This window comes from Fistularia commersonii, chromosome 27, assembly GCF_037954325.1.
Source record: "Fistularia commersonii isolate RoL2024-O1a breed Wild chromosome 27, RoL_Fcom_v1.0, whole genome shotgun sequence".
Taxonomy (NCBI): domain Eukaryota; kingdom Metazoa; phylum Chordata; class Actinopteri; order Syngnathiformes; family Fistulariidae; genus Fistularia; species Fistularia commersonii.
In genome coordinates, this window is record NC_141310.1 from 3,700,142 (window position 1) to 3,719,312 (window position 19,171).

The 19,171-nt window shown below is 45.2% G+C and overlaps 1 protein-coding gene across 1 annotated transcript; it reads right to left on the reverse strand.

Annotated features, from left to right (window-relative positions):
- Positions 1-361: 361 nt before the first annotated feature.
- Positions 362-17,929, reverse strand: mindy2 (MINDY lysine 48 deubiquitinase 2). Its single transcript, XM_086175247.1, has 9 exons — positions 16,539-17,929; positions 15,918-15,975; positions 13,521-13,585; positions 7,232-7,390; positions 6,792-6,894; positions 5,813-5,955; positions 4,597-4,770; positions 3,421-3,627; positions 362-2,450 (listed from the first exon to the last, which is right to left on the reverse strand). The coding sequence occupies exons 1-9, from the start codon at positions 17,376-17,378 to the stop codon at positions 2,268-2,270; spliced, it is 1,932 nt and encodes a 643-aa protein (XP_086031373.1). The 5' UTR covers positions 17,379-17,929; the 3' UTR covers positions 362-2,267.
- Positions 17,930-19,171: the final 1,242 nt, after the last annotated feature.

The window sequence follows — 19,171 nt, forward strand, 5'->3', positions numbered from 1 at the left end:
GAGGTATGTTCCTTTTCCGTTAGTGCATATCAACGTGACAGTGCAAAGCCAAACCAACTACGATGATGTTCACGACACTGTCGAAAATACCAATTCACCAGCGTTTAGGCCACCATCACTTTCACAAGGCAAAAACGAAATAACAAAAATCAAACTCACACTTTGGACATTGAACACGCCACATCTCTGTCACTTCATCTTAAGAATCAGGATGAAACAAACAAATGCACGACAGCAAAAAGACCCAACTCTGGGAATGGGAAGCTACTAATAAATCCACATTTAAAACTGGAAATTAATTCTTTTTCCATCGAGCCAGACATTTCTTGTGCGCGCACGGACCCAAAATCCCTCAATCCAATTTTTTTTTTTGTTTTTGTTTTTTTTTTTTGTTTAAAATACATTTCAACACGTCCAATGGAATGTTTGAGTATCAGATTCAGACGCAAACAAAGTGGAACTTATAAGAAACAGGAAAAGATTTGGTGAAAGCTTCCCCTCAATCTTTCATTAACACAATGAGAGTTAACAATATTCCTGACCGCTGTCCAATAACGCATTTATTTTTCTTCGGCTTGTCCACAAAAACACACGAGGAGCAGCTTGATTTTTATTTTCTTTTTTTTACCGTGGAATTAAGTGTTTCAGCTTCCTGATAAATACTCAGGCTCGGACTGAGAAAGTGCCCAGAAAGGCCCAGGAGCTGTGCCAATGTAACGTTTACCATTTAAGATAAAAAGAAAATAAAATCCCTCCGGAACACATCCCTTCAGAAATGGCCTGAGTATTTCTGATGTTGAAATGCATGGATTGTCTCACTCTGCCTGTTTCCTTTTGTCCTAAAATTAACAAAAAAAAAAAAATGGAAAAGTTGAAATGTTGTAAGGCGTCACATATACAAAACCCGACCTGGTCGGGGCCAAAAGAAGAAAGAGATCGAACTCTGGCCATCAAACAAACCCCCCTACCACCAGAGGGTAGGAAGGCGTCCCAACACTAGGCCTCTTCTTGCTCCACAATGAGTGGGGACCGTTTACAAGCACCGCGAAGACCTCCTGTGACAAGTGTCTCTCCCCCGGACGAGAAGGTTTGAGTCAAGGCATCCAGTCGGAATGTGAAGATAGAAAAGTTTCTCAGGAGGCAGTTCCCGGGATCAATTGCCACCAAACTACCACCAGCTCCGTCTGAAGATGCATAACGGAAATATATAGAGTGTGCATATGTGTGTGTGTGTGTGTGTGTGTGTGTGTGTGTGTGTGTGTGTGTTTGCGTGCACTCAATGAAGTTTCATGGAGTGGCATGACTGGAGGAGTGGTGCGTTCAGGTGCTATTTTCTCCCTTAAGCGTGGCTGCAGCGGAAACACATCCAGCAGCGGCCCCATCGGGGAAGATAATCTGGCCACCAGAAGACACCGAGAATGAAAAGAGACTGGTGAGGACACACACGCACATACATACACACACACACACACACACACACACATAGGTAAGGCTTTCTGAGCAGGGCGAGCTGTGATGAGAGTTGTTGCTGAACGCTACAGTATCCGTGAAGCTGTCTGGCATCCATGGACCCTTTGGCAGGTACATAGTGTTTAGGAAGGGACACAACATAGTGTGATGCTCATTTCCAAACAGGCGAGAACAGGAGAAAAATCCCTTTTGGAAAATAAACAAAAGTAAAAGAGCTGTTAAGCTTGAAACATAAATTAAAAATGAACCTTGGCATCAACAGCAAACCTAGAGTGGGTGTGTCTATACCTGTTTTGTAAATAGTGATTTGTACAAAAAGAATAGCTTACAAGCTGCAATAAGAAAAAAAAAAAAAAAAAAAAATGTTTTGGACAGACAAACGGCGAGAGGGTGACGTTAGGTTTCTTCGGATGACGTCTTTTGCTATAAAACACACCGCCCCAAAGAAAGCGGACCCTCCCCAGCCCCCTCCCCTCCCTCCCGACGTGACAAATAGAGTGCACTGTGCAACTGGTAACAAAGTTTGGCTGATTCTATCAAAGATTCGGGGTAGTTGTCGTTGTGGTGTCCCTTCCTCTGATGTCCGGTTCCTCTGAGGAGAGAGGACAGCAGGCACCAGTGGTTTGGGGAGCAGAGACTCCTTCCTCTGTGGCTCCCCTGATTTCACTCCTTCCCTCGTTCGTCATCGAGTCTACTGGACCGCGGTGTCCAATCCATGTAGGAACAAACGCCGTCTCCTTTCTCACACAAAAGCAAATGCACAGAAAACACGCACACCCACGCCGACACGCTGTATGTTACAAAATGACACATTTGTCTTTCTCCTTCGATTCCTTCTTGGGTTTGCGCTCCCCGCAGGCGGGCTGCTTCCCGGGGCTGGCGGGTCCGCCGGCCACTGCCACCGTGCCGCCGCTAGACGCTCTGCCCGATCCGGCGCCTCCTCGGTCGGCGTCGCCTCCTTCCGCCGGCTCCAGCTGACCCTGAAGACAAAAACAGCCGTCATATTTTCTCATCTTTTCGTCCGACAGCGGTTACATTCACCATCTGACTTCCATATTTGCACCCTGGATGTCTCCACAGTGTTTTGTTGATTTGGTCTTTCCTTTGACACTTTCTTGAAAAGTTAATCATTACAGTTGTTCCAATCGCTATTATCCTCAATTCCAAGGTTGTTTTTTTTCCCGCACGATTATGATCATTTTTACCATGAACGCTAAGCTGCTTGGTGACCCGGTGGTTTACTGAACTGAGCCTCCACGGTTCCCCAGGCCTTGAATGCATCTGTTCAAAATCACCGCTTGTCTGCAGTCGTGCTGCCTTCGGGAGCGTGGGGAAAAAAAAAAGACACCCTGCTGGGTTTTGCCCAGGAGAAGAGAATCCAGTTCCTTTAAGCCCACGTTGTGCTGGGGTTTATAATCGGAGTCTCCGAAGCTCCTTCTCAGCGCTCCGTGTCTGAAGGACGTCCCGGGGCGCTTCGGATCGGGACCTTCCTTTTCCTTCATCGCATACTTTTCTCTTCCACATTTCCTCGGTCTGAAGAAACTTAGTCCGGAACCGGAGGTTTTCTGGCAGTGACTAATCGCCACTGTTATGATTATTAGGGTGTGTCTTGATTCTTGATTGTGGGCGTTTGCGATGGCGTGTCTTCCTACTGGATTACTATGGTGAATTTGAAGAAAACTCTTTTGATAGGTCATGGATCTCACTTTCCCCGTGTGTATTTCAAACCTTGTTGCCAAATAGTGCCTTACCATTTATGAAAGGCTGAGAATTGTCAGCAGTTTATTTTCAAATCCTCCGATCGACAGGATTTTTTGATTTTTCCGAAGACGCACTCGGGTTATTGAATGAACACCTCAGTAAACACGCCACATTTGTTTCAAGCCTTCCATCCCCTCCCCCTCCCTGATTTTTGATCCTCCCTCTACACACACACACACACACACACACCTGTGCCTGCGCTGCTGCTGCTGCTGCTGCTGCTGCGGCCGCCACCTGCTCCTGCTCCTGCTCCTGGTAGTACTGAGAAGCTCGTCGGTCCTCCTCCTCCTGGAGCTTCTTGGCGAGCTCCAGGTCACTGATGCCTTCGGGAATTTGCTCCCACTGGAGGTCCTGGCTCTGCTGCTCCTGCTGCAGTGACAGCGCCATCAGGTAGTCCTGATGGAGACGCCAACAAGGGGATTGATTCAGATACATGTATGCTCGCGGCACGACTGTCATTACTTTCATCGTTATTCATTAGTTTTTCCGTTTCATTTGTAGTAATTATCGTTCGGCACATTTCCTGAATTATCCGGCATTATTAGGCATGTATTCACTATGAAAAATGTAGTAGCAGACCCCCCCACCCTCCCAAAATGGGATAATTCCCCCCTTTCTGTAATCAGGCTCAATTGATAACGGCTGCAGAAATATATTTGTATCGATTTTTTTTTTTTTTCCGCACCATGCCTATTATGCTGATAAGGACAGCTGTGCCCGATAAGAGAGAAATCTAAAAAAAATTGTGTGTGTGTGTGTGTGTGTGAGAGAGAGAGAGGGGAGAAGGCAGGCATATAGGCATTCTGTTAGAAAGCTCTGTATTCGAACTGCACCGGCAGATCGATGAGGAGGCTGCTGTGAAATCGGAAATAATGCCTGGGAGACGCAACGCCGATGAATAATTAAAGTGGCGGCCTGCTCTGGCCGTGCACGGATGGGGGCGCCGTGGAGTTCAAGCTGCCGCTGAGTGTCAGTCTGCTTAAAGTGCTGTTAAATGGAGTTATAACACATCTATTATTGAGTGACCCCTGCGGTGTGTCCACTATTTTCTTGCTGTTTTGAGTCTGAGAGACAAAGACGGCCTGTGAAATATTAATTGTGTTTGGCTCATTTTAGAAAGGATTGGGTTTTTGCCCAATGTTGGATTGGATGGGTTTTTACTAATGCTGTGTGCATTAGACATATGGGAATATATTGTCAGTCAAAAATGAACATAGAGATTATAATTTTCAGTTGCCACGTGTTTCAATGGAATCACAACAATGCCAGAGAGCCGATCGTTCTGTTGGTCATCGTCGTATTATGAGGTCAACACCACTGCAATTACGTTTGGCTGAAAAATCTGGAAGGCATGCGGGATCAGACCTGGTCTATCTGATCCTGCTGTCCCCGGTAAACGGTCTCCGGGTCGGACGGAGGCCTCAGCCGGAATTCGGAATCGCAGAAATTGCCATCTCCGTCGACATTGTGAAGGCTCTCCCACACGACCTTCTCTTCCGTCAGGAAGCCTTGGTCCGTAACCAGGAGGTACAGCTGACCCTGGAAACATTCATATACATTAACACACACACACAAGAATTGTATTGAATAATCCTTCTTGAAGGGATAGCGACGAGAGATCCAGTTACACTTTAACATTCCCCATCCAACTATCCATCAAATATATCCGTTCAGAGCAGGATTTTAAATTTTTAATAAACAGAACGGCGTCCACGTCTACAAGAACCAACAGCGAGGCTTTAACGTTCAACTTGTTACGTGGCACTTGCAACCAAAAGTAAATCAGAAACCATCTTCCATATATATATACTGCTCAAAAAAATAAAGGGAACACTTGAACAACACAATGTAACTCCAAGTCAATCACACTTCTGTGAAATCATAGTGTCCACTCAGGAAGCAACACAGATTCATTTTGACTTGTTTTAAGGACATTACATCAAAGTTGGATCAGCCTAGAGTTTGTTTTTACACTTTAATTTTGAGTGTGATTCCTAATCCAGACCTCCATGGGTTGATACAATTGATTTCCATTGATCATTTTTGTGTGATTTTGTTGTCAGCACATTCAACTGTGTAAAGACCAAAGTATTTCATAAGAATATTTCATTCATTTAGATCTAGGATGTGTTTTTTAAGTGTTCCCTTTATTTTTTTGAGCAGTGTATATATATATATATATATTTTTTTTTTTTCACTATGTCTTGCATCTGCAAAGAGATAAAAAAATGCAGTGGTGATTGGAGGTTTGCCGCCATATATAGATATATATATATAGATAGATAGATATCAGGGCCATTGCACACAGCCTCTTTTGTTTTGTCCCCTTATCAGTTGTTGCAACTAACTGTGATTCAGATTCTGCTGCCATTTGAATGTAGAAATATGTGAGGAAATAAATCACAACTCCTTGGAAGGCCTTTCTGTTTAAAAAAAGTTACCCAGCTATTTAAAGCAAATGCCTCCTGCTCAGCGAGCTGAGAGCACCGGTTTCATTTTTTTTCCTCTCCTGCAGACGACACCAGCGGAACAATCCCATCCGGATGCGAGTCGGCGCCGTCACGGTGTTCCAATCCCTCACCTTGTATTTTATCATGGTGCTGAAGTGGTTGTTCCTGAAGAAGACGCAAAGCTCCCCCTCCTGCACGGTGGACGTGAGCTCGCACAGGCCGTGGTACGTCAGCTGGGTGGCGGTACTGCTCAGGAACTGCTCCGCCACGATCCCTGAGGGCCGGCAGGCACGAAGGAAACAAACAGGTTGATTGGGAATAAGAATTATTCATCGAATTCATTTGATTAATTGCTCTTGTTGTATTTATCCATATGACGTGTAAATGTCTCTACAGGACACACGAATGAGAGGGTGAACGGTTGCATGGCTCTATATGATGCCCTGTGATCGACATGCAACCGGTCGAGGGCGAACCCCGCTTCTCGCCCAATGACAGCTAGGATAGGCTCCGCCTCCCGCACTCCGGGATAAGCGGTTCAGATAATGAATGAATAATATATTTGCTTGCTGTCATCAAATATTATCCTGTGCGAGCAGTAGATTCTCAGTTCGCAACTACACTGAATTTGTGAGTGAATTTTTACCACCTGACAGTCTCTACAAATTTGCATTTCTAATTTTATTTTTTAAAACTAGACTCCCATCAGTCCAGCATCATCCTCAGAGCGATTTCTACACGTACCAATAGAACTACTCCTGCTACTGTCCTATCGATTATCGGGATTTCTTCATACAATTACTTAATAGTAGAGCAGGAATAACGTTTTTCTATTTGACTTGGCTGCAGCCCGGCTGACAGCAGCGCAGAAAGTAAAGTGTTGAACGAGCACATATTTAGGGGAGAAGTTAAAACTGCAAGTGGCGGCAGTCTGTCGGCACGGAGGAGCCCGTTTTACACAAACAGAACAACGGAAAGTCTCTCCAAACTCCTCTTTTCTCAATGTGGCCACTGTTCAGGGATGAAAGTAGGGGGGATTGCGCATGTGTGTGTGTGTGTGTGTGTGTGTGTGTGTGTGTGTGTGTGTGTGTGGGAGGTGGGGGCACTGACCCTCCCCTGCCAGCTCGCTGTTGTCAGACTGCTTGCAGGATATTATCTTCTCCACCAGCTGGTTGTAGCTGCAGTTGCCCACTGCCTTCACAATGTCTTGCATCTGCAAAGAGATAAAAAATGCAGTGGTGATTGGAGGTTCGCTGCCATTTGATAGGCCGCCGCTGAAAAGCTGCAGCAGAGAAAAAACAAAAAGAAAAAAAAGTCAACGTACACAAAGCCCACGCTGTGTTTTACTACCTCGATTCTGTCTGATTTTAGAAAAAATGCAAACGTGCCAGGAACAAGATCAAGATCAACGCCGCACTGGGAGATTTGTAGTTTTTAAAAGTCATCCGCTGTAACGTATCGCTGCTACATGATCTTTGTGAATTTAGAAACACAATAAAATAAATTAAATGGTGAAATCGACGTTGAGGACAGGGTAAGATCATTCTTACCTGGGGGTCGACCAGCCAGCCGTGGTAGAGCGGAATGTCCAGCAGGTCGAACACGATGCACTCCGGTGTGTACTCGAAGACCCGCACCCCGATGAACTTGACGTTGACGTCCAGGCCGGTCTGCAGCTTGTGCAGTACCGCCATGGCGTCGCTCATGTTCTGCCAAACAAGGAGGAAGACGAGAGCCATTACAGTACGCCAGAGGGATTCCAACACGGATGGAACTACAAGTCGCTCTTGTCTGTTTTAAATATGGCGGAGCCTGAGACGTGAGTACAGCTGTTCATGCATGCTGACTTCCTGTTTGATTGACTGATTGATTTCTATTTTTAAGCTTTCAGAAGACACCGTAATCCATGCCATGTTGTCTTTTTCCTTTCCAAAACGCTTTAGAAACCTATAAACTGATCAAAATAGAAGTATTAATGGACACAAAGACAAGCTGGTGCAATCTTGTTTCCCCCCCCTGACATGACCACAGAGCCTTGAGGAGGGATATTAAATAGACCACTGCCACACAAAGTATAAACCTGAGAAAATCTGACCAAACTATGAAATGGATTATAAGCACTAAAGTATCTCTCGCTGCTAATGTCGTAACTAATGTTGGTTTGGTTCAGCTTGCATATGGTGTTTGCTATGTGTGTGTGGAGCCATACTGACAGGAAGTGGGTTTCAGGATTAAACTACATTTGCTGTTTTTCAAAGACTCAATATTATTTTTAACCTTCTCCTAGTTCAAGTATTTTCTTTTCTTTTTTTTTTTTTTGTTTTCTCTCTGGAGAGCGCCGTCTAAAACAAATTTGTTCTGTGAGGTCACAGAGGATGAGCGCTGTAGAATAACAGAGCAGGGTGCAAGCAGGGCTGCTTCCATTCGGATCCAAAAACAGAACGCAGTAACTCCGCTAACTGCTCAGCCTGCCGGGGTCGAAAAAGTAAACGAAAAAAACAAACACAATAAAACTATCACACAGTGTTATTACTGCTGTATAGCACGGGGCAGCAAAGCCCAAGTGTGTGTATTAACTGGGCACAGGAAGAAGCGTAAACCCGGCAGGAATCAATTTGGACATTTCATTTCTGCCTCGTCACACGATCAACACACTCGGCGGCTGCAACCTCTGCTTTTTTGCTCTTTCGACACAGGCTGGATGTGAATGTGACGGATGGGAGAGTCAGAGGAGGAGGAGGAGGAGGAGGAGTGGAGCATAGGTGAGGGTGTGTCATGCAAAGGAGTGGATTTGGCATGAACTTTCATGGTCGGTTCACTTAAACTGCATTATAACCGCTTTATTGACAAAACATTTAACTCACATTGTTTCTGCTGTTTGGAACTTCAGCGAGTCACTTCCTGTTGTAATGATGCAATTTCCTCACTGTGAGAATAATACACCGATATCTGATCTCATCTTATCTTAAACTACAACGGTCATCCTTTGGCCACATTTAGTTGACTTTTGCAACTTTTTGGAGAAAACACCCTGTGCTTTGCCGGGTCACGTGGCCGACAGAACAACAAAATATTTCGCCAAAGTTAAATACTCAGCATCGCTGTGTGAATACCAAACTACCACACAAATAACTCTTGGTAACCCAGCAACTAACCAAGCAGCTAGTTTGCGTGCATAGATGGTAAATATCCCGGTAACTGAATTTTAAACGTCAACGTTTCTGACTGCCACCTGCCCACCAGGGGGGGAACGGAGGTTCAACAGGAAAGTCGGCTAAATGAGTGGTAATGAGTATCAACCTTCGCCTTTGTGAGGAAAAATAGAAAATATTAGGCAACAACGCTTCAGGAATCAGACCCATGATGAGAGTCCGTGCAAATCAGCACATGTTTCGCGCAGGGGTGATTTAAAGGTCGCCAAAACAAAACCCCGGTAGCTCGTCAAACACAGCAAATCATGATACATCCTATGTGGATCTACGTGGATGCGATTCAAGAATTGCATTAAGTGGACTTTCAGCTGCTGTTACACAAAGTGTCTTTTTTGGAGCCTGAAAAGTAATTGGACACTTGATGGCACATGGCTTCATGGCGTTATAAACTTATTATAACATGAGTAGATAAAAGATGTGCTGTGCTGTTTATTCCCTGTGTTACATTGGAATCAAGCGCGAGTAGATCAGTCTCCACGTATCAGATGAATCTTATAATTCTCTTGTAAATTAAACTCTGAAAATAAAGGACCGTGTGTAAAACTGGCTAAAAGTTGAGTTAAACAATTTAGCTTTTCTTTTTTTAAACCAACAGAGCATCACATTCACCTTTAGCTCATAGGTTCATCACACGTAAACACGTGGTTGTTGAGCCTGTCATCCACACACACACACACACACACACACACACACACACACACACACACACACACACACACACACACACACACACACACACACACACACACACACACACACACACACACACACACACACACACACACACACACACACACACCTGCCCCCCAGCTCTCGCATTGACAGAAGTGCTGCAGCTGAGCCCGAAAAATCAAGATGGCCGGAATGCAGCATCTCTTTTAAGGATAGTCTTAACCAAAACAAACAAATGACCTAACCCAGCAATTACACAATCACCAGAATAATAAACCGGAGTATAATAAATAAAATGATCTCCAGCTGAATTTATTACACAGTAATTTAACAACTGATTTCTTTGGGGAATTCAAGCAGAATGACAATGGCTTTTGTTTTGGATCAAAAGCCCGACTTCCTGTTTACATTATTGACAGTATTGAAAGCTCTGCTAGTGTTGATGCCGGGCGTAAAGTGCTGAGGTGTAAAACCTTCGGCTCGCCCATCCATGCATGTGTGTTCATATATGTATGCATGCGTGTGCGTGGATTAGGATGCTCCTGAGCATCACGGATGGCAGGATTAGCAGAGCGGTGTAATGGACCACGTCTCTTCACTTGAGGGCAGAGGGCTCCGGCAGCAGATGAGTGCTCTGAGTGCACGATTAGCGGCACTCATCTGCGCCTGCTTCGGATTCCTCTGCAGATTTGTTTGGTTGCTTGTTTTTTTCTTTACTGTGACTTTTGCGCCACAGAACTTCGAACCGGTGACATCTCTGGTGGTCGAGGCCACGCGTCACTGGTGTGTGTGTGTGTGTGTGTACTGCAGATTCCCATGAGGAAGACTTCAGAAAACAGCAAAGTTTCCAGGCTGAATGAAAATGGTTTCATTTTATCAAAAGGCGTTGGAAACATTTCTGAATAACCACACCAACCTAAATAGGCCATTGAAATCAATTCTTGATTTTTTTTTGTGGTCATTTTCTTGGATTTGAAATGATCTTTTGTCCAATTTCAAAATCTATGGAATATTAGATACTGTCAGAATTATATTTTAGCTTAAAGTTGTCATGGTTTAGAGATGCTATATCATGATTTTCACAATCCCCTGTCTGTTCACCTTCAACTGATTTAAAATTGGTCACAATAATTATATGAATATAATACAATAATAAAAACAGCTATCAATGCTCTGCTTTTCTTGAAGGTAAATAGTCAAAGTTACTCAAGCTGTTCCCCTGAATATGAGAGACCTGAATATTAAAAAACCATGAAGCGTGTTTAACTGACTCAGCAGATATCAGTGAACAAATGACACTGTGAGCAAAATATTAATCTAACTTTTCAAATAATTGTATTCTGTATCATGAAATATGTTGTAAGTCATCTTTAAATTATGACTTAATAATGAAATATTAATGATGAAACCAGGCCTGTTCCTCGTCTGTTCCCAATGATGTGTGAAGTTCTTATTTTAGTTCTGGCTAAAGGCTTCTGAATGGCAAAATGGAAAAATAAAACTGACGCAACACTTTTTTTATTTCATTTTTTTTAAAATTAGTCATGATAAGTTCTTAGACCCCCTGATGTCTCACAAATTCCCATTTGTTTTCCTGATTCTCACCATTTTATGGAATTTGTTGGTAATTTCCTGCCTTTTTATGTCATCTGAAAGTCACTCCTTACAGGTTTAACAGACATCTCTTTGGTATTTTAGCTCATTTCTTGCTCAATTGTATGTAACTATATTTATTCATTCTTTCTTTCACCCATTATCTTATCCTGCCGTCAGAGTCGCAGGAGGGCTGGAGCCTATCCTGGCTGTCACTGGATGAGAGGTGAGGTTCCATCACAGGGCCATGTATAGAAAAATATAACCAATCATTCTGTAATTCACACGTCTTAGAAATTTAGGGTCTCCAGTGAAGCTAATATATGTTTTTAGATTGTTGAAGGAAACCGGAGAAACCGGAGAAACCGGAGAAACCGGAAAAACCCACAAACACACTCACGGTGCCCTTTTGTGCAACTTCTTATTTAAAAAAAAACAAAGACATGTAATGTGTATGTTCTGCCAGCTTCAGTTTTCAAAAACTCTCAAGTACTTTCCTAATAGTTTTTTTTTTTTTTTTAAGATGGCTCTGGCTGATTTTACTTCTTTTAACAACGTTCCAATTTGATTCATAAGACCACAATCTGAATCCGGACTGGTGGGATAAAATCACCATTTTATAAAGATGTAAGAAATTGCACTCAATCCTACAAAGGTGAGTTGATGTATCTGATACACAAACAGATTTTACTTTTAACACCACATCATATCCATGACAGAACAGTCTCCGTATTTACTTCTACGCTTGCCCAAACTGCACTACAACTGTTTCCTTTTAAAAACAAACTGCTTCTTTGTCTGCGACAGCGCTGTTGCAGATCCCTCATCGCACCATTAATATGATTCATGAGGTCGGGGCTGGTCCAGTGATGTTTTATGCATCTCACGTCTGCTCTTCTGTGAACAAAAAGGGGCGGCACCGATGTTTTGGAACGGCGTCCGTTGCTGCAAAATGACGGCGATGGAAAACAAAAGTCTCTTCCTGAACACTGTTGTTCGTTTTCTCCGCCGGCGGAAAAGTTGCCACGGATGAGGCGCTTTGCGGCAGTGATGCTGAGCTGGCTGCGCTCAGACAAACACAAGGCACCAGAGCTGCACCCTCACTTCCACAGCTCCTGAGTAAATATTTAACAATAAAGAGCAGCCATTCAGCTGCTATTTTAATCCTCCTCCACTCCCGTGGCAGATTTTAAAGTTGAATTTTAAAAATAGAGCTACGTCTGCTCCAGACTCCTCTCGGTGGGGCAGCTCGGTTGTATTTTGTCACACTCCGGCATGCTGTGAAAACACTCGCACCCGGACTAGATCTCAACTTCCAGTGCTCCTGAGCCTTGCCCACTGTGGTCTCAAGCAACAGTTCTGACACTGACACACACACACACACACACACACAAAATAGGGTCAAACGGACACCCACATGCAAGCTGCTAAGATAAGACACCATAATAACCATACACCATAAACTCTAGCCACTCCCTGACTTTCTCTGCCGGTGCTAAAAACATAGCTGATTTATTTAAGAAGTTTTATTTCAGCTCCGCTTAAATTTAGAAAGCCGGTCGCAGCGAACCCCTACGAGCGGGCCGACATTATTTTTAATTTTTTTCTCGGCTCTAAATGAGGGACAAGTGTGGTTTCAAATCACTGACAGATGTGCCGGTGCTCTGCCATGCAGGAGGAGGAGAGCCGCCAGCCCCTCCCACGCCGGGAGGGAGGAAGACGGGGTAACTGGAACGCCATCTCAAAGTGCCTCTCGTGGTGAGCCCCACACACACACACACACACTCTCTCTCTCTCACACACACACAGCCCCAGTAATAGCCCGGAGCCGAACCCAGCCACGCGTCTCTAAGCATTTACTGCCAAGCGAAAAAACATAATCTGACACTTCTGACCCCTGTTGTTCCCTGGGCCTTCAGAGACACATCTTATGTAACCTATAGAACCGTGCAGGAAAAGCGAAGCTGCATTTTTATGCAGTTCACAATCAGCCTGCTACTTATTTCCATATTACAGAACATTCTGTGACCTTCTTTGCTCCTTGACACAAGTGTTGCCCGCTCTCACCACGTGAGCACGACTACGCCAGTTCGACCCTTCGCATGCTGTCGTAGACGTATAGTGATCGTGCCAAGAATATTTTGGAAAGCGTCAAGGATACAATGTTGCGTTTGTTTGTTTGCATCGCGTTGACCTTGCACAACTGCGTTTTGAGACGAATGGCGAGGGACGGCTTGTTCATTTCAAAAGCACCTTGCTCCTCAAGTACCGTGAGCAGTCAGCAGCTTCCTGATGCACATACATAAGCAGAAACCAAGGCCTATTTAATAAGAATATTCCGGTGAGATTAGACAAGCCTTACCTGCTCATAGTTTAGCCGCTGAGCCTCGGAGATCTCTTTGGGCTTGGTTTCCAGAATGTAGTCTCCTGCGGAGGCAAAGACAGTGAGAATGTGGCAAATCGTTTGAGAGAAATGCACGGCCGGGCAGAGCGGGTGTTTGTTGAGAATCGAACCGATCGTTTGAGATGATTGAAAAGGTACTCTGTTTATATCCGTCTGGTTTATTATAATAAAATGGATAAGTGGGCCAAATATAGAGCCCAACTAAAACTGCTGTCATCGGAGAGCCTCATTGACTCCGCTCCGTAGGAAAGGAGGCTGCGAGCAGGAGCAGCTGTCTTGACTCCAGCTCCGCTTCAGCCTGATGAGTACAACTACAAACACACACAGTGCTCTCGTAGCGCGGCCTGGGTGTTTACAGACGCGCTGAAGGTGTTTCTGGTTAGCCGGATGGAAGGGGAAGTGCTAAGGTTACACTCGTCATGGCTGCCGGTGTACTGAGGCAGGCAACCCGCTGATTTGTAAGTGTCTTGTGTATGTTCCCAAAACGCTTTGCGGACGATCATTAATTTATAACACGACGTGTCCGACGCTACATTGTCGACACCGAGTCAAGAGGACTGCCATGTAACGCTTGTCAAACAGACCATGTGCATAAACAACTATGCGAAAGTTAATGTGCATTTCTTTCCCCCTCGAGTCACTGCAATGGAGGACTATTTTGTAAACAATGTTTAATCGTTGAATCTTGTATCTGCTATGACACTATTTTCTATAAACACACCTAAATGAGCAAATGCAATCATGCGTTAACCTTTATTTAGAGCCGGCAAATGCACAGATTCCCTGTCAAACACAGGGCTTCTTCAATGTGCTATCACTATCATCTACTATCATCTCCTCCAGAGGTAAGTCTCAGACAGGTCCATAAATTTGCACTAAATTACCCAACAAATAGAAAGAGGCCTTCTAAAATAATTCATTCATTATTCTTATCCTACACTCAGGGCCCAAGGGGTGCTGGAGCCCATCCAAGCTGTTATTGGGCGAGAGGCGGGATTCACGCAGGACCGGTCACCAGTCAATCACAGGGACACATTTAGAGACGAACAACCATTCACCCTCTCATTTATGCGTTACATAGAGACATGCAACTATTCACACGTCTAGCTAATTTTAGGGTCTTCAGTTAACCTAGTTTTAGACTGTGGGGAAAAACCAGAGAACCCAGAGGAAACCCACACAGACACAGAGAGGACATGCAAACTCCACACAGATAGGCCCTCGGTCGGAATCGGACCCGAGACCTTTTTGCCATAAGGCAAGGGTAAGGGGTAACCACTGTGCGACCCCGTCTAAAATAATCTCAGGTGAATTCCAAGATAACACCGTGTTTTTCTTCTTCTTTTTAAAAATAGAAGCATGTAACAACGGCATGTCATTAATCCTTATAACGACTGACACCACAGCGAGTCACGCTGTGGAGAATATGAACATATCAGTGTGTTGTTATTGAGAACGCTCTACGTTTCTAGTTACCCGGCACCTCTGGGACCTGGAATGGGAGGACACGTGAACGCTGGGGTCACGAGGAAAAATGTTCCCTCGTCTGTTCCGGGCGATTGGTAACTGAGGTACAATATTGTGAAACTAATTATTTTAGCAGGTGTAAAAAGGCGCCAAGATGAAGGCTATTACCGCGGGAGGAGCAATTAGCAAGGGGGGGGTTTCAAAGCGGAGGCTCAGGGATGGTTTATCCCACCCATGGCAGTCATTGCATTGCTGTGACTTGCTGGAGCAGTGAAAATGAAGTCTTACTGTAATGAGTCTCTATTTTGATAGTGTAGATATTTTAGTTAAGACAAGCGGGGGAGGGAGGGGGGAAAATGTAAGGCTCCAATTTTCTGTCCAATAAAAGGGGACGGGTTGACGACTTCCCCTGTGGATGTGCCCACACGGGATTGTTCATTTGGGGATAAACGGGGCATCTCGGCCGTGACCCTGTACGAGCAGGCTATACGACAGGTAGGGAGTAAATACACATTAAATATCGGCCGATCGTGATGTCATCGAAAATTGGGTCACATCGCTCTGAGGTCTGGACAGGTGCCGGGAAGTTTTTTTTTCCACATGTAATATACAGCCGATCGTCTTTCCGAACAAGCTGGCTTTTGCTTTTTTTTTTTCTCAAATACGGGGGGGTATTTACAATATGGTACTCTTTGATTGTGATTTTTTTCTGTTTTTTGTGATTTAAAAAGGTGTCTCTTTTCGTAAACATTAAAGCTAGGGTTATAGAGGTCTGCACAGGGAAAGCTGTGACGTAACACACAACACCATCACGGACACAAGCTCTGACATGTGATGGGGTTGCAACATCCAGTCCTTGTGTGAGATTCATTTGCTCCTGACACTTACCTAGATATTCCATTAGTTGCTCAGCGGTTATGATTTCCATCATTGGAGGCATCTTAACCTGCGGCAAACGCACACACATACACACACACACACACACACAACGGACAACTGTTTTCATTCATTAACTGACCTTTTTATCAAAGAGAGCAAAGCTGCGTAAACAAACCAGAAATAGCAGCAGACTATTATTCATGTGCTAAATAAAACCAGGGTGAGGTGGGTCATCTCGGTCCTTGCGAGAACCCGACATGTGCCGGCATGTGGAAAGTGATGCTGTGAATGACGACAGCTGAGAAATAATACACAGCATGATCTGACAGTCAATTCATTTTTGCAAGTGGGACCTGAGGGAAACAGTGGCACCATTATGTGTTTGTGTGTGTGTGTGTGTGTGTGTGTGTGTGTCTGTGTGTATACACACACCCTGGGCTTGTGTTAACCACAAACTCTTTCCAGATAAGCCATGGCTTTCTGCGTCTGGCTACAGGTGCTCTATGTGGAACACCCCTGCGTAGTAGGATTGATGTACTTTGGGAGTTTGTAGTGGACTTCCAGCAGGTCTAATTGCTCAAAGTAAGAATCAAATTTCAATTGATCTTTTTCTCATCTCAGGGCATTTACCTTCCAGGCCAGCAGCAGGACATTCATTATTGCCAGTAATGGACAGGGCCCGTTCTCGTTCTGGGTGATGATCGGCGTGTTCTCCTCCCTCCACTTGATCCACTTGATGTGGTAGATGGACTGGCCGGCGGCCCGGTCCTTGCCGCACGCCGTCTTGGAGCCGTCCGGCCCGTACTCGCCGTGCAGGGCCAGAGCCAGGGCCAGCCCCCGCTCCTCCGGCCCCTCGCTGTTCGGCTCGGAGCTGGGGCAGGAGTTCAGATTGGAGAAGGACTCCAGCGAATCGATGCTCCGGGACTCGCCGCCGGGGCTGGGATCGGGGTCACTCCCACTCGCCAAACCCTCGGAGGCGGCGTGATCGGCGGTCAGCCCGGGCTCGACGCGGTCCGGACACAGGCGGCTCGGTTTGGCAAGTTTTGCGGGCTCACTTTCTCCGCCGGCCGCGGAGTCCGCCGGAGGCGAGCACGGCCCGTGGTTTGTGTTGTTTACTAACTTTGGGGCGCCACCCTCGCTATCTCCCACGGAATCGTGCCCCGTCCCGTTACTAATCCGATCCCCGGTGCCCGGCTGCGATCCGCTCACCTCGGCGTTCTCCTTCTCCTCCCGCGCCGGAGGGACGTCGATCCCGGCCGGCGGCTCGCACTTCCCGGCGTCCGGGGCGCCGGGAGCGTCCGCGGTGCTGTTATTGCAACTGACGTTCGCCAAAGTGCTGAGAGGAGCCTCACTATTCTTGCCTTTCTCGGCGGCTCCTTTGGCCCCGCCGGCGGCCGTGGCGTCCCCCGGCGGCGCCCCGACCGCGGCGCCCCCGTCGCGGTCCCCACGCAGCTCGACGCGCTTCTCCATTTCGATTTATCGAATGTCGACGGGTTTTTTAGCTAAATTGCAGCAGCGGCTTCGGTCCCAAAGACGCCATGACAACTCTGCCAGTGACGTCATCGGCGTGAATTGCCCTCAGCCCGAGGAAGGGGGCGGTAGAAGGCAGCGGCCGAGGCGGTGGCGCGTTCAGGGACCCTCGGATTTTTCCAACTCCCCATCCCAAGGCGCCACAGACCTAACAATTTTATTTTTTAAATACCTTTTTTTTTTTTTTTTTTTTAAATAAAAAATCGCACAGTGATGCGGAGCTTTAGCTCACCACACAGGAGACAAAAAAAAAATCGAATTTTATTTCCACTTTCACATCCTCTTTGTCCTCTTTTCCTACGTCCTTACATCTCATGTTCGGCCTTCCCCAAACCTCTTGCCTGGCAGATGCAACCTCAGTATCCTTCTACCTATATATTCACCATCCCTCCTCTGTTCATGTCCAAACCATCTCAGCCTGGGTTCCCCGACATCCTCTTCTTCCTCATTTCCTACCTCCTGCTCCCTTCAGGGGTTGCCACGGCGAATCATCCTCCTCCACCTGACCCTTTTCGCCGCATCCTCTCCTCACGCCAACTTCCCTCCATCCATACCTCTTGCCTGGGAAGTTCAACCTCAGCATCCTTCCACCCATATATTCACTATCCTCCCCTATAGATGTCCAAACCATCTTCTCTGACTTCATCTCCAAAACATCTAACATGTGGACCTTGATATTCTGGGACAGACAATGTACTGGTGGGATGGCTGGGATTAGGCTCTGGGTCAGCAGGTAGAGATCGATGGCTTACAGTATCACTCTATTCGGGTGACACTGAATGAAACGTTAAATGACCGAACTGAATTAATAAAGCCTAATCCAAACATACGATGCACGCTACATAAAAAAAGACACATCTTCCACAGACACACCTCACAGTAGGCTTTGTGTTGTATTGGGGACGTGATAAACCTGAATTAAAACCCGAGTTCATTTGGGGACCAGGACAACAAATTATTGTTTAAATCGTACCGGGGTCACAACGACCAAATGAATCAATACTTTATTCATCCCTAAAGGAAAATTTGTGTGTTTTAATTGCAGATGAGCTGCTACAACAGTCTTCCAGTACCATGCTGTCAGATTTAATAGTTATATAACAATCTAGAAAGCTTGACATACTGTTGTGATTTTTCAATGAATTGAAATAGCCCTCTGTACTGTAGTTTGAAGGTTTTGAAGGAAGAGATTAGCTGTAAACTTCTACTTAAACGACATAATCTGACTGTAGAATGAGCAGCATATGTTATCACTCAGGGGTGCCACAGACCTCGAAGGACTGCTTTAACACAATGCATGCAATGAGTTATTATAGTCGCTAGGTGACAGCAAGTGGTAGGCAAAACTGAGGAGGGAAAAAAACAACAGTACATGGGGCAGCAAACCCTTGTAGAGGAAAACACGTTTTCAAAATAAATGTAGTCACATTATAAGAGGCAACACTGTGAGGGATAAATGTATGGTTTGATGTTTATGAACAGGGATTTATTGGTACTCAGGTTAAGGCCAAACTGTTTTTTACTGAGCTTATTTCCAGGAAAAAAGTTCATTATTGCTTTCTTGGATAGTGAAAGTAGTTTTGGTGGTAGAAGTATTTAATGACCCGTTTTTGTTGTCATCCTCGTCTACTGTATTTTTGGGTGATGAAAATTAAAAAAAAAAAAAAAAATGCTTTATCTTACTTTACTTAAAGGTTCTAAGATCCAATCCAAGATGGGTCTTACATTATTTT